This window comes from Enoplosus armatus, chromosome 12, assembly GCF_043641665.1.
Source record: "Enoplosus armatus isolate fEnoArm2 chromosome 12, fEnoArm2.hap1, whole genome shotgun sequence".
Lineage (NCBI taxonomy): Eukaryota > Metazoa > Chordata > Actinopteri > Centrarchiformes > Enoplosidae > Enoplosus > Enoplosus armatus.
In genome coordinates this window covers 4515658-4528512 of record NC_092191.1, presented here as the reverse complement: position 1 = coordinate 4528512, position 12855 = coordinate 4515658, and the positions used below count along the sequence as shown (strand labels likewise).

Here is a 12855-nt window from a genome sequence, read left to right as displayed (position 1 = left end):
TTTCTTAATGGGAAGGAGAACTAGTGAGCAGGAGAGAGAGAGAGAAAGTTTTTTTTTTCTCATTCCACCCAGGCCAGCACTTTTTCCTGCACTCTTTCCAGCATGTGAGTGTGTGCCTCTGTGCACATGATTTGTGCAAGCGTGTGTGTGCGTTGATTCCCAGCAGCCCTCCCTCCCTCCTCCCCCTTGCGCGCTCTCGCTCTATCACCATATTTTTCCTTGGCAAATCAATTTTACACATGATCAGCCCACTCCCCTTGCCGCGCTCGGCCCAGCCGTAATTAAGAGGAGGGAAATTACCATATATATTATATTAATGCAAACATCATTCAGCAGGTAATTCTTGGCTGATCGGGATAATGGAAAGGTTGAACACCCATTAACCCTGGGGCCCAGGCACTGGGAGGAGGTGTGTGTGTGTGTGTGTGTGGGTGTGTGGGTGTGTGTGTTTGTGTGCGCGCATGGGACTGGGGTGGAGGGTGCAGGGTCGAGGGTAGGAGACGTTTCCTTGGGAAGAGAGATTCAGGTCTCCAGTGGCACACACACTCACACACTCGATGAAATAATAGCATTCTTATGGACACACAAGTTCAAACACAGGCTAGGAAGAGAGAGAATGTGTGTGTGTGTGTGTGTGTACACTTGAAGGACACGTAGGCACACAACACACCTCTAAATGGCAGTGCAGCTGATATCTACCATTGTTATAATTAAAATGGCAGTCTGTTAGATCAATACTTGGATGTCTCTGTGGAGAAGAGAGGACAGTAGAGGGAGAGTGTGTGTGAGAGAGGATGAGAGGTGGACAAGGTGAAGAGGAGGAGGGAAATTTAAGCACAGAGGGAGCAGAGAGAAGTGATAGATTTATCTTAGACAAGACAGGAGAGACAGAAAGAAAGCTGACTAACAGGAAATAAAAAAAAGGCCAAGTAGGAGTAATTAAGGGATACAACCTCCCACCTCACTCTCAATCCCTAACTCCCCTATTTCACCTTGCCATGCTTACCACAAAGGCTTCATAAAGGTGAAGCTGCTTGGTATTTTCATAGTACAAATTTTCTACAGTTTTCCCTGTGAGGTGTTGCGAGTGGGGGAAAAAAAGTTTAAGGTATGCACTAAAAACCACTCTGCAAACAAAAGTCTGGTTGAGGAGAAAGAAAATGACAAACCTCCTCTTCAAATGGTCTGCGAATATCGAGCTCCGTCGGTGAACCTCTGTCCTCCTCTGCCCTCCGCAGATCCTCAGGAACAGACTTCTGCCTCTTCACCTCTGGTGGGGTTCAGACATTCATTTATTATAGTTGTATTATTGATCCATTGGAGCATATAAATGTTGTTAGGCCGAAGGGCCCTTCTAGACCAAAAATAAATTAAGAATTGTTATCACAAGACTTATTACTAGTTCTATTATTTTGTTAAAACTGCTGCCATTACTCTTATGACTATTATTGAGAAAACCTGATAGTCTCCTGTCAAACAAGACGTCATAATCTTTAATGTCTTTCAGTGACTGAGCTGAGGCGTAACTTCTCCACAAAAACTTGATTTATTTATTGGTGATTTATTCAGCAGTTATGGACTGTTTGCATGTCTGACTTGAAATCTTGAAATATGTTTGAAGAACTGAGGAAATGTCCAGTAGATTTTATGTGGCGCTTGACATCTTGGAGTTGAATTATTGACTGTGGTTAGAAGTAACAGAGGCCAAAGAAAGTAAAGGAAGACCTTCTTCTCAAAGCTGGTTTCAAACAGGTGAATCATTATGACATTTTTTAGAACTGAGCTCAAAATGTCTGAGCACATCCTGCCAGTTACCTGCTCTCAGGTGTGAATCGGATATATGTGAGTCAAGTGTTGCTGTGTGCAAACATACCTCCCTGGGTAAATACTGTTACAGTGTGTGTGTGTGTTGCACTGTCACCCACCTGGTCTGCTCTCCACATACTGGCTGAAGGATTTCAGCTGTGTTTTCCTGACTGCAGAGTCCTTGCTGAAGACTACCGGGCTGCGCAACCTCTCTGTCGCTCTGCGTAGCCGCTCCGCTCGTAACTCCTCAGCGTTATTCTGTCAAACGCAGAGAAAATGTGCATTCAGCTAAGTCACAGAAATATAATAGAGTGTATTCAACAGTGGTCACTTGTAATTATATTGACCAAGAAGTTGAAGCTACATTATTTCTGGTGTCGCTCTAATACCACATAAGGAGGTTAGGTAAATATGCAAAAAGGTCATATATGGTTATATATTAACCAACAGCACACCATAAACGTGTGTGCCACGAATAAATCTAACTGCAATGTAAGAGAGGAAAGAGTGTACAGCCATGACATTTCAGTTCTCCTGTCACAGGCGATGTGTTTTTCTAAACATGTAAAAGATGGGTGAAAGCAACTGAAGAAGTTCAATAAGTTCAAGAAGAAACCCCCACACACAAATGGAGTAGTTGGTTAAACTTCAAATTATTGACTTTAAAAAACAAAGTCAGCGATGAGTCTGCAGCCTCTCCACATCTCGTGTATTATTCTGTCAGCCTCTGCCAGCCACTTGGATCTGCTCTCGGGCTTTTATTAGGCAGCCGCTTCAGGATTTCATAGCCGCTCTGTGATTATTGTGATCAAACACACACACACACACACACACACACACACACACACACACACACACACACATTGGTGCACATGTAAACACGTGCGCGCAAACACACCTACTGACAGGCCATGAGATAAATCTGGTAGAAGTTGATATGTTAGCTACATTGTGGTTTCCTTGTTTGCATGAACACACACACACACACACACACACACACACACACACACACACACACACACACACACACACACACACACACACACACACACACACACACACACACACACACACACACACACACACACACACACACACACACACACTCATTCTCTCCCTCACTCATGAGAGAGACAAAAAGGAGGCAATTAACTTGACTTTCAACAAAACCCCGAGCCAGAAAATATATTCAGATTATGCAAAATGCAAAAAAACGCTATTGTTTTCAAAGTGAACATGTGTTAAAAAGCTACACGCTCGCTTCTCCCACTATCAAAAATGGCATGCAGAAATGCTTTATTACCAGGCCTCCAAATATGCCAAGCCGAGTGGAAAAGAAACCGACTCGGGCTAAGATTGACGCTGTGGCAACGTTAATAAGACGACGAAACGTGTAATAAAGTCGACAATTAGGGTAAACATGTTCCACTGCTTGAGACGGAGGGAGATAGTCAAGCAGGGTGTGCAGAGCGAGCAAAGCTAATAGAGACGGTGTGGGCGGGAGAACAAGCTGTAGATGGGGAGTTGTTAGTTTAGCTTCAGATTATTGACTTTCAAAAACAACGTCAGCAATTAGCCTGTTCTCACTTTGTTTTGTCTATTAGTCTGTTAGCTTCTACCAGCGTCTTCAAACCTTATGTCAAGCCAAATCGAGTCATATTTATATCTGAAGCGCTATATACAAAATGCCCAATTAAACATTTTAAAACATAAGGCCAGAGCTTGGGTGTGAGAAAGCGCTACTGTTTGCATGTGTGTAAGTAAACCTTAAGGGCAAAGCAATCCAGAAGAGCAGTACATTCAAATGACTGATTGCAGGAAAAGTGAGGAGGAAAAAACCTTCTCTCAGTCTACTGTTAGGTAGCATTTAAAGAAAACAAAACAGAATTTCTCCATCTTCCAATGAAAGGTGACAATCACAAAAGCACTATGGTCAGGAGTCCATTATGTGACTGATTACATGAATATCTGTTTGTTTGCAGGAAAAGTCTAACAATCACTGATAATTGGACGTCAAAGGATTTATTGGATTAATGTTGTCCTTGTCATACTTTCAGGAGAAGAACTTTTTTTTCCCTCTTCTTCACATTTTAGTGTGTTGATTGGTAAAAACTGCAAGCCCCTGCAATATCTACAGGGAACTGTTGATTTAGCAAAAGAGTAAATCCCTGGGGAGACTGATTAGGACACTGAGGCCGTCTGTCCAATTATTACTTACTGTTTAACCGTTGTGATTCTGACTTGTCCGGCGGACTACAACCAGGGGTTAAACAGCACTGCTTGGAAGTTAAACTGCTGTCACATCACAACCAGACCTGTACCCTCTACTGGCCTTCAAAACCTTCTTAAAAACTAACGTCTTTCTCAATCACACACACACACACACACACACACACACACACAGAGAACACCTGCCCACTTGGCGACCCCTCTGTCTCTCTTTTACACTCTGGGACAAGTAGATATTGGGGTGTCCCCTCCTTTTTTACTCTCTTTCACTCTCCCTCTTTATCTCTTATCGCTGCTATCATCGCTCAGGCCGTGGTGAGTCAGTGCTTTCGGGGTGTGTGAGTCTGTGAATGTGTATGCAGGGGGCTGCGTGACTAACGTTGCAGTCTGCTGAGCGTCGCATGCCCTTATCGTGCGCTACCAAGGCTGCGCATATACACAATCGCTAATGAGAGGGAGAGAGAGTGAGTGTGTGTGTGATGTTCCTGCAGGTCGTTCCACCCGCCTGAAGGACTTTTGGGATGCCCAATCCTCTTGGGACAAAACAGTTTCTGTTTTTTAAAGGACAGAGGAACTAAACTCATACAACTGCACATACACAAACATATTTATGCGCACATGCACATACTAACAAAAGCTTTGATTAAGAAATACCTGATTTGTTTTAGTAGTTTTGTGTTTAGTATATTAATTTTGCGCAGCTTCACATTGATATTCCAACATATGGTTAAATATTGCTTAAATATTACAAAATTAAAAAGACTACGACTAAAAGTAGTAGTAGTGGATGTAATGCTCACTGCATCAGAGTTACACCTAAAATGAAATGTGTAGGCTAGTGTGACAGCAAAAAGTGTTTTCAGTAGCCCTTGTACCTCATCTTACCGTATCATGTTATCTTCAATTTGAAAGCAAGTTACACAAGATATAGTTTAACAGCTGGATTTTTTTCATCTTTGAGTTGTTGGTTTTGTTCAACAACCCAATCAAATACTTGCAGATATATTATAACTAATTCATGACAGCATGTAATCATGATTTTTAGCTCCAGTGCAGACCATTCATATTCACAACAAGACGGTGATAATTAGTTGATTAGATGACACTGTAGTTCAATCAGCTAACTAATATTTTGATATTATTTTAAACAGAGACCCAAACGAATGCCCTGGCAACAAAATCTCTAATTCTAAGTCCAGAATTGTTTAGAAATTATATTAAATTCAGTTGAGATGGGGTGTTAAAAAATATGGTTATATAATGCATTTATAAAGGACCTTTAACTTGAGAGCATGTAGTACCTCACGTTCGCCCAGACATACCCACACACATTCATACTGCCATGTAAGGTGCTGACCGCTGACTCAGGAAAGTTTGTGGTTCACTGGAATCAAAAATCAAATATCAGGCAGAATGAAGCACTGAATGAACCCACTTTCGGGGTCAGGTGTTTTGGACGGGGTTAGGTGTCAACCAAATGGTGATTCTACTTCTGTGAGGTCAAGTGGTAACACACGCACACATACGCACTCCTTTGGCCATAAAGGACTAAGCCTTTTGGGCTTTGAACACAAGAGGGTGTTTATGTGAATCGATGATCAAAGACACCCTGTGTCGCCATAAGCACGGAGGGTTTCACTTGTACTGACAGCCACACACACACTCACCTTATTCCACTTGACATTCAAAATCAATTAAACAGATGTTAAGACTGGCCGACTACTTGTTGTTGACTCAATATTCACATCAGAAGATATAGACACATGCAGCAGCAACAACCCCCCCTTCCCCACCTATCCACACACACACACACACACACACACCTGTCTGAAAAGGTCATAGTCAATAGAGGGGCACTGCTACATGTTATGTAGAGCATTATGATGTCAGTGTGTGTGTCATGGCAGACAGACTCATATGGACACGAAAGGGATAAATTATGGTCTTACATGAAGTGGTCCGACTGACTGATGTGTGCTCAGGGTCAGTCGACTGACAACCAGGGTCAATCGGACCTGATTGATTGGACTGACCCTTTGATAGTGTGGAGGGGGGGGGGGGGCAGTTAAAGAGAGAGAGATAAAAGGAAAGAGAGGTGGAGAGAAAAAAGATAGAAAGAAAGTAAATAAAGAAAGTGGATGTTTTGAGGAGAGTATGTGCGTACCTCCAGTCCTTCTGCGGGGCTGAGTGGGGAGGTAGAAGAGGCAGTGGGAGAGGACGAGGACGAGGTGGAGGACGGGGATGAAGGGGAGGTGACTCTTCTTGGGCTGACCTCCACCAGTTTCTTCAGCTTCAGATCCACATGCTTACTGTTTGTACCTGGAAGAGAGAGAGAGAGAGAATAAGAGGATAATGAAAATACAGCGAAACATAAACAAAACATCAGTTTAAAACAACAAAAAACTAAAGCACCAAATGTCACGTACAGTACACACACACACACAGAGAACGACGCTCTTAGAGTTTGCATTCATGTACACACATACACACACACTCGGGCAAAGCCATTGATAAGGAACATATACACACAAGCACATGAGTGGGAAGAGATATATAGTGTACTGTATATATATGATGTGTGAGAAAGATAAAGATCTGGACAGACCAGGCAGACTTAAGTCCTGTTTGTACTGCAGAGAGCTGCTGAGGTGCTGAGCGTACATTGCTGGGACTATCACCATGGTAACCACAGGGCAAGATGGAGGGAAAGAGAAGATGGCTAATTCTTTAAAATAATATTTAGTCCCCATTGATAGAAATTGGGTGGGAAAAAAATGGCAATACAGCACTATAATGCAACACTGTTCAACAGCATCACAAACTACAGTCTCCAAAGGGACCTAAACATTATAACCTTCATGAAAGTAGAATTTATTGCAGGCCCGTTATTTTAGATCGCATTTGTTTTAGTTAGATGCACCTAATACACTGGCAACTGAGTGTATTTCACTTTTCCATAAACATTTACTACTATACTATCCATAACCAACTCTGCACAAAGTATGTCCCAATGACAGCTGATGATCCACTTTTAAGAGCTGAAATATTTTCATATTCATGCTGAAATAATGGTCTGTTTCAATTTTCTTCTTTTCCTTTCTCCAAAACTATCTTGCAGTTCACTAACTCCTTCCTCTCATTCCATCTGTCAAACCTAACCTCCTCCCGTCCTTAACCTTCATCCATCCCTAATTTATTTGTTTTCTTTCAGTGTCTCTCTCTCTCTCTCTCTGCCTTCCAGTGGCTGCGTACAGCTTCATTTTCCAGGGACTGGTAACCACAGCTCCCCTGCCAGGACAGACCACTGCACTGAGGAAGATGAAAGAACAGGAGGGCAACCGTTTCATGTGTCACCTCCCTCTGTGAGACACACACACACACACACACACACACACACACACACACACACACACGCACATCCCATGATGCATGCATACAGATGCCAAACAGACACTCTCTTGAACTTTGTATGTCCTTGTGTGTGTGTGTTTGTGACAAAGACACACATGAACAGACTCGTACACAGGATACGCAATAGTGGAGGAGGTGGAGTGAATGAGCTGTGCTGCAGGACAGTGACGACAAAAACATTTACAGTGTGGTATCAGCTACTTCACTGTTACAATCACCACCATCCATTTCTTTTAAGACTACATAAAAATTACCACCAACAAAGAACAAAAAAAGAGAAACATGCGAATGGTTAAAAAAAACCCAAACAGTGGAGAGATACTGCACTTCAAAGCTGGAGGAAGCACTCCTCTGTTTTCATGTTTTGTTCCTCTGGTACCTCACTGTATCTCATATCGGCAGGAAATTGAGGAAGCAAATAAAATAAATTAAATTCAAAACAAAGTAATTAGTTTACCTCTGAAGATTTGAGCAAATGCTTTCCTGAAGATATTATTTTATGTTTGTCTGGGGAGCAATTAATAAACAGAGTTTATTAATTACTACTTACAGAAGTTTCTAATGAAAGAAAAAAACACCAACAACAAATGTACACTGTAAGTTAGTTACTCCTGTGTGAAGCACCAATGAGTATGGAGCCAATAGGATGCAGCGGTCAGAGGGACAAGCAAACAGAGGATAATTCATGAAGATGCACTGAAAGATAGACAGCATGCACTGAAGTGAGTGAGTGAATGACAAAATAAGGCAGCGGTGAGTGCAAGTGAGTAAGAAGTGAGAAAACCTTAGATCAGACTGCCAGCCTTTAGTTTCGTGTATGCCTATCTGGTGTAACACTTGATTTGTTTTGTCTTTGGGAAGTTAACTGACCACTGAGTATGTAGGAAACACATGAAAGAAGGTCCAGACAGGTGAATGAGTTAGTTAGAAAAAGGCAACGAGACAGTGAACCATGCAGCACCAAACAGCCTCAGCCAGTGATTTTACCCAGAGACGTTAGCTCAGAGCCGGGGTTAGTAAGCTCCAGGGGCCCCTGGGTGCTGGAGGTGGCCGGAAGAGGGGCCTCCAGTGGCAGTGGGTTAGTAACCAGCGCAGACGTAGATGTGGCAGCAGCAGCAACAGTATCATCATCATCATCATCATCACCACCACCACCACCACCAAAATGGAGCTGCTCTTCCTCAGCCCTTCCTTCTTCCTCATCCTCACCCCTTTCACCATCAACAGCATCATCCTCATGATGCCTCACTCCATCCAAAACATCTGTGGGCACGGAGCGAGACAGAGGGAAGGAAATATGAAAGGGGGTGAGTCAGGGAGGCAAGGAAGGAAAGTGAGAAGTGAGAGAGGAGAGGATGTAAGGACAGAGGTTTAAGAAAAGTAGAAGGGCAGGTGTTAAAGGAATAAAATGAAGAGACAGGGAGGAGTGCAGAAAAGAAATCTTGGTTAGTTTGTGTAAACACACAGTGTGTGGTATGAGTACATGTTAAGTGACCAGATTCAACAGTCCTTGTCTTAAATGTCTTAAAATGTATAATCCACCAAAACATGTCTTCTCCCCTCCGTCTGCATCTCCCCTTAAGCGTTTCAGTACAGTTGATGGGATAATGAGACCCTTTCTGTTTGTCACCCCAATATTTAGTGCACACATTAGAATGTCTTGCGATTGTGCAGGATTGTTGCATTTAAATGTGTGGAACTAATTAATAAATCTAATATGTGACCAAATTCATGGTATGAAAAGGCAGCAGATTCAACCTGAGTGACAAGGAGGCACTTTGATTGATTGCGGTCTGTCGGTCTGTTTGGGTTCATGCGCATCGGCGCACAAATATCTGACACACAAAGTGAAACTGAGACCTCTGTTTAATTCCCCTCATTCAAAGATCTGCTGCCTGCCTTTCTTGTTCCAGATAAAAGAGGTAGGGCAAACAAAAACCACAAAAACATGAAAGCACATATTCCATTAAGTCTCCTGAGGGGCTCAATAGAAACAACAGCGTCTCCACATTAAGAACAAAAGAAAAAACACGTTAGAAGAAACTCAAATGGAGACCTGAGCAGCTCTAGCTGCATGGATAACCCACCATGGATTAAAACAAAACAATCAGTAAACAGCGTCTGACATTGCAAGCTCCCTCCTCTGCTATTTACTACTTGGTGGGTAGAGAGACCGAGAACAAAGAGAGAAGGAGAGAGAATCAAAATAACAGCATTTCCTGTTTTTTTTTTTCTAATTTGCTAGCTACGATGCGGAGGGTGCTTGCAAGCGCCGTTCCTGCGTGGCTGGCTGGGGCCTAATTAATGGGAGGCCATGGTGATGGAGTTTGGAAAGTTTCTTTGCGGGCAGACACTTGGAGGGGGCAGCCTGGGCTGCATTAAAGGACCGTGAATGGTGTTGAGGGGAGAGAGGGAGAAAGACAGAGAGAGAGAGAAAGAGAGTGTGGGGGCTAGGATTAGCCGTTCTGCTCTGCAGGCCTTGTGTCTCACAGCCAACAGCATTTCTCTCTTCTCCCTCACCTCCTCCTCCTCCTCCTCTCTTGTTCCGTTCTTTCCTCCAACTCCATTTTTAATGAGATCAACAATTAGTCCAATTCAGAAAAGCTGAAAGAGCAAATAAATCAAGTGCTACCCTCCCTCTGCCCCACTGTCTTTCTTCTGTCGTTTTACCTAACAAGTTGCTGATCTCACTTCTTGTTGTTTAGGGTTTATTAGTTTTCGATTTGTTTGCTCATCCGTTCTCTCAACTTAAAATAGGAACCCACCACCACTCTCAGGCTGTAACCTTGTCACCAGAGCTGCAACAATTAGTTAATTAATCAATTAGTTGATTGACAGAAAAATAATTGGCAACTACTCTGACAATCAATTCATCTTTGAGTCATTTTTCAAGCAAAAACAAATAATTCTCTTCTTCCAGCTTCTGGATTGGGGGAGGATTCTCTGCTTTTCTCTGTTGTATATAAAAAAAGCGGAATATTCTGTTTTCAAAACAAGACATTGTACGATGTCATCTTGGACTTTAGGAAATTGAGATTTTTTTTATTTTTCTTAGCATCATTCGCCTTTTTCTGACATTTTATAGACCAAATGATGAATTAGAAGATTAATCGATAATGAAAATAATATTTAGTTGCAGCCCGTCTCTTTCATAACCTCCGTCTCTCACCTCACAACTAACAAGAGGCCTCCATTTCTTCTAATTGATCAGTGGAACCCACATTCCTTCCTTCATCTTTACTTTAAAAATATCAAGAGGCTTCTTCGCTCCTTCTCCTTGATCGCACTTACAACACTCACATGGCTTTCTTAACTTATCACACTCCTCTTCCTTACCTGTCTACACTCTCACCTCTCATTAGCATGCAGTGCACCCGATCTACCTAAACAGTACAACCAAAAGAGGGGTGTAATGTGGAGGAATCTGAAACAAATGACTAGAGAGGCCTAATAATGGTCATTATCATAATAACCCCAATTTCAAGGAAATGGAAAGCAGTGGGAAATGCGCATGGCAGCATTTGTTACCCCTGCAAGCCATTATTAGAAGTGTTTGGTATTTTGAGCATAATTTGGCCGCACAATGTGTTGCGTTGATTAACAATTACTGGGCGAACGAGGCGAGGGAGGAGTCGCAGGGTAAATTGCTGTTCTGAATATGAGGGTGGTGCATTTTAGACCCGCGGCTGTTATCAAATGGCATTTTGTTTTTCTCTGAGGATTAGGCAGAACCCCTTTAGAGAGCATAATGGAAATGTGAGTCATAGCATGTGTGGATGAAGAAAGTGAGTGTATGTCAAAAGCGTGCTAGTGTGACTTTTCTTTTATATTATAGTTAATGAGTATTAGTGAGATTTATGAGTGATGCAAGTGTGTGTGTTCATATGAGGCTTTTTAACCAAACTCTGAAAGTATGTTCATATGGATAAATAAAATAAAAACGCTGTGTGTCCATAAAGAGTGCATGTTTCTGTTTGCTTCTGCTTGTGTGTGTGTGTGTGTGTGTGTGTTTCAGTGTGCTGACCTCCAGCAGGGCTAGCCTTGCTGCCCTTGCCTCTCTCAGTGCTGGACACGTCGAGCAGGCTCATGTCCGACATCTTGACTCCGGATCGAGCCTCAGCTATCAGCTGCCTGGCTCGCTCTCTCAGCTGTCTCCGCCGCTCTGCATCTCGTTCCTGCACACACAAATATGCACAAAAACATGAGAAATGCTTGTTGACAGTAGCCACACACAGGTTTGTATTACATACTATTTCATGATTATCAAATACCTTATTTTTATCGAGCTGTTTGAATGAAATTTAAACTTGGAGAATGTGACTGACGTGATGTGATCCGCTAGAGAGAAGACGAATCACTGTTGGAGTTGTTGGAACTACAGAAACACTCGCGGCTGTACAGTAGTGTTACAGTGGTGTTACAGAGTGGAGCCTCTTTTACCTCATAAACAATCCTTTAATTCTGAAATCATTTTTCTCATCCTCACACTAATTTTCACTCGCACAAAGCGAAATGTAAAGTAGAGCAGCGCTGCAACATTAGCAGGCTGACATGGACGAAACACAGTTAGGTTCAGTTAAGAAAGGGTCGGCTTTATTTTAGCAGATACTGGTCCATTAAAACATGCCCAGATCCACCCAGATACAGATCATTTGAATCAGCTCGGGTTATTTCTAACGCTTATACAATTTCATATTATTATGACTACTTAAATATATAAGACACTATACTATTAATTTACACACATACAACACAATAAAACCTTCACAGACACACCAACTACTACAAAATACATAATAAGAAGTTTTGTAATCAAAATGGATGTACACATCTTAGTGCATTATGGAGTTAGGAGTGTATAGATAGACACACACACACACACACACACACACTCACATCATCTTGGCACTAGACATACAGTATTGAGCCGTCACCATCAGAGTAATGGCAGAAATGCCATTTTCAGGCCGATCCAATCTGATCCTACTGATAGCACAGGCCACCACACACACACACACACACACATACACACACACTTACTGAGCAAACAGGAAAACCTTGATGATGTCAACTGACAAACACTTAACTGATGATGATTCAACCAAGCACACAATCAATGTACAGGTCGCAAGCGCATACGGTAAGCAGGAAGAAATACACAAATGTCCAGGACAAGTCATTCAAAATGTCACAATGTGATTTCCAGAGGACACAGAAAAAGATAAAAGCAACAGAAAGAAACATGAAAGTAATTCAAAGCTGCTCTGAAAAGCAGATGGGACAAAGTTATGAGAGAGCACACTGATTCAAAAAGTACTGAGGCTGTTGAGTTGTGATATTTCTAAGACTGAGTTGTGGCAGCCGAAGAGTAATTCACTGCAGAAGTCAATTCTGGATGAGACTACGGTG

The 12855-nt window shown here is 42.3% G+C and overlaps 1 protein-coding gene across 1 annotated transcript in view; it reads right to left on the bottom strand.

The window, feature by feature from the left end:
• The window catches only part of ehbp1 (EH domain binding protein 1), a 133392-nt gene that overhangs the window by 35778 nt on the left and 84759 nt on the right, over positions 1–12855 (bottom strand). The window contains exons 17-20 of the mRNA XM_070915571.1: positions 11471–11621; positions 6200–6354; positions 1926–2052; positions 1163–1270 (exon numbers count right to left, since the gene is read on the bottom strand). Coding sequence (XP_070771672.1) covers positions 1163–1270; positions 1926–2052; positions 6200–6354; positions 11471–11621 — 541 coding nt within the window. The remainder of the gene's footprint in view (positions 1–1162; positions 1271–1925; positions 2053–6199; positions 6355–11470; positions 11622–12855) is intronic.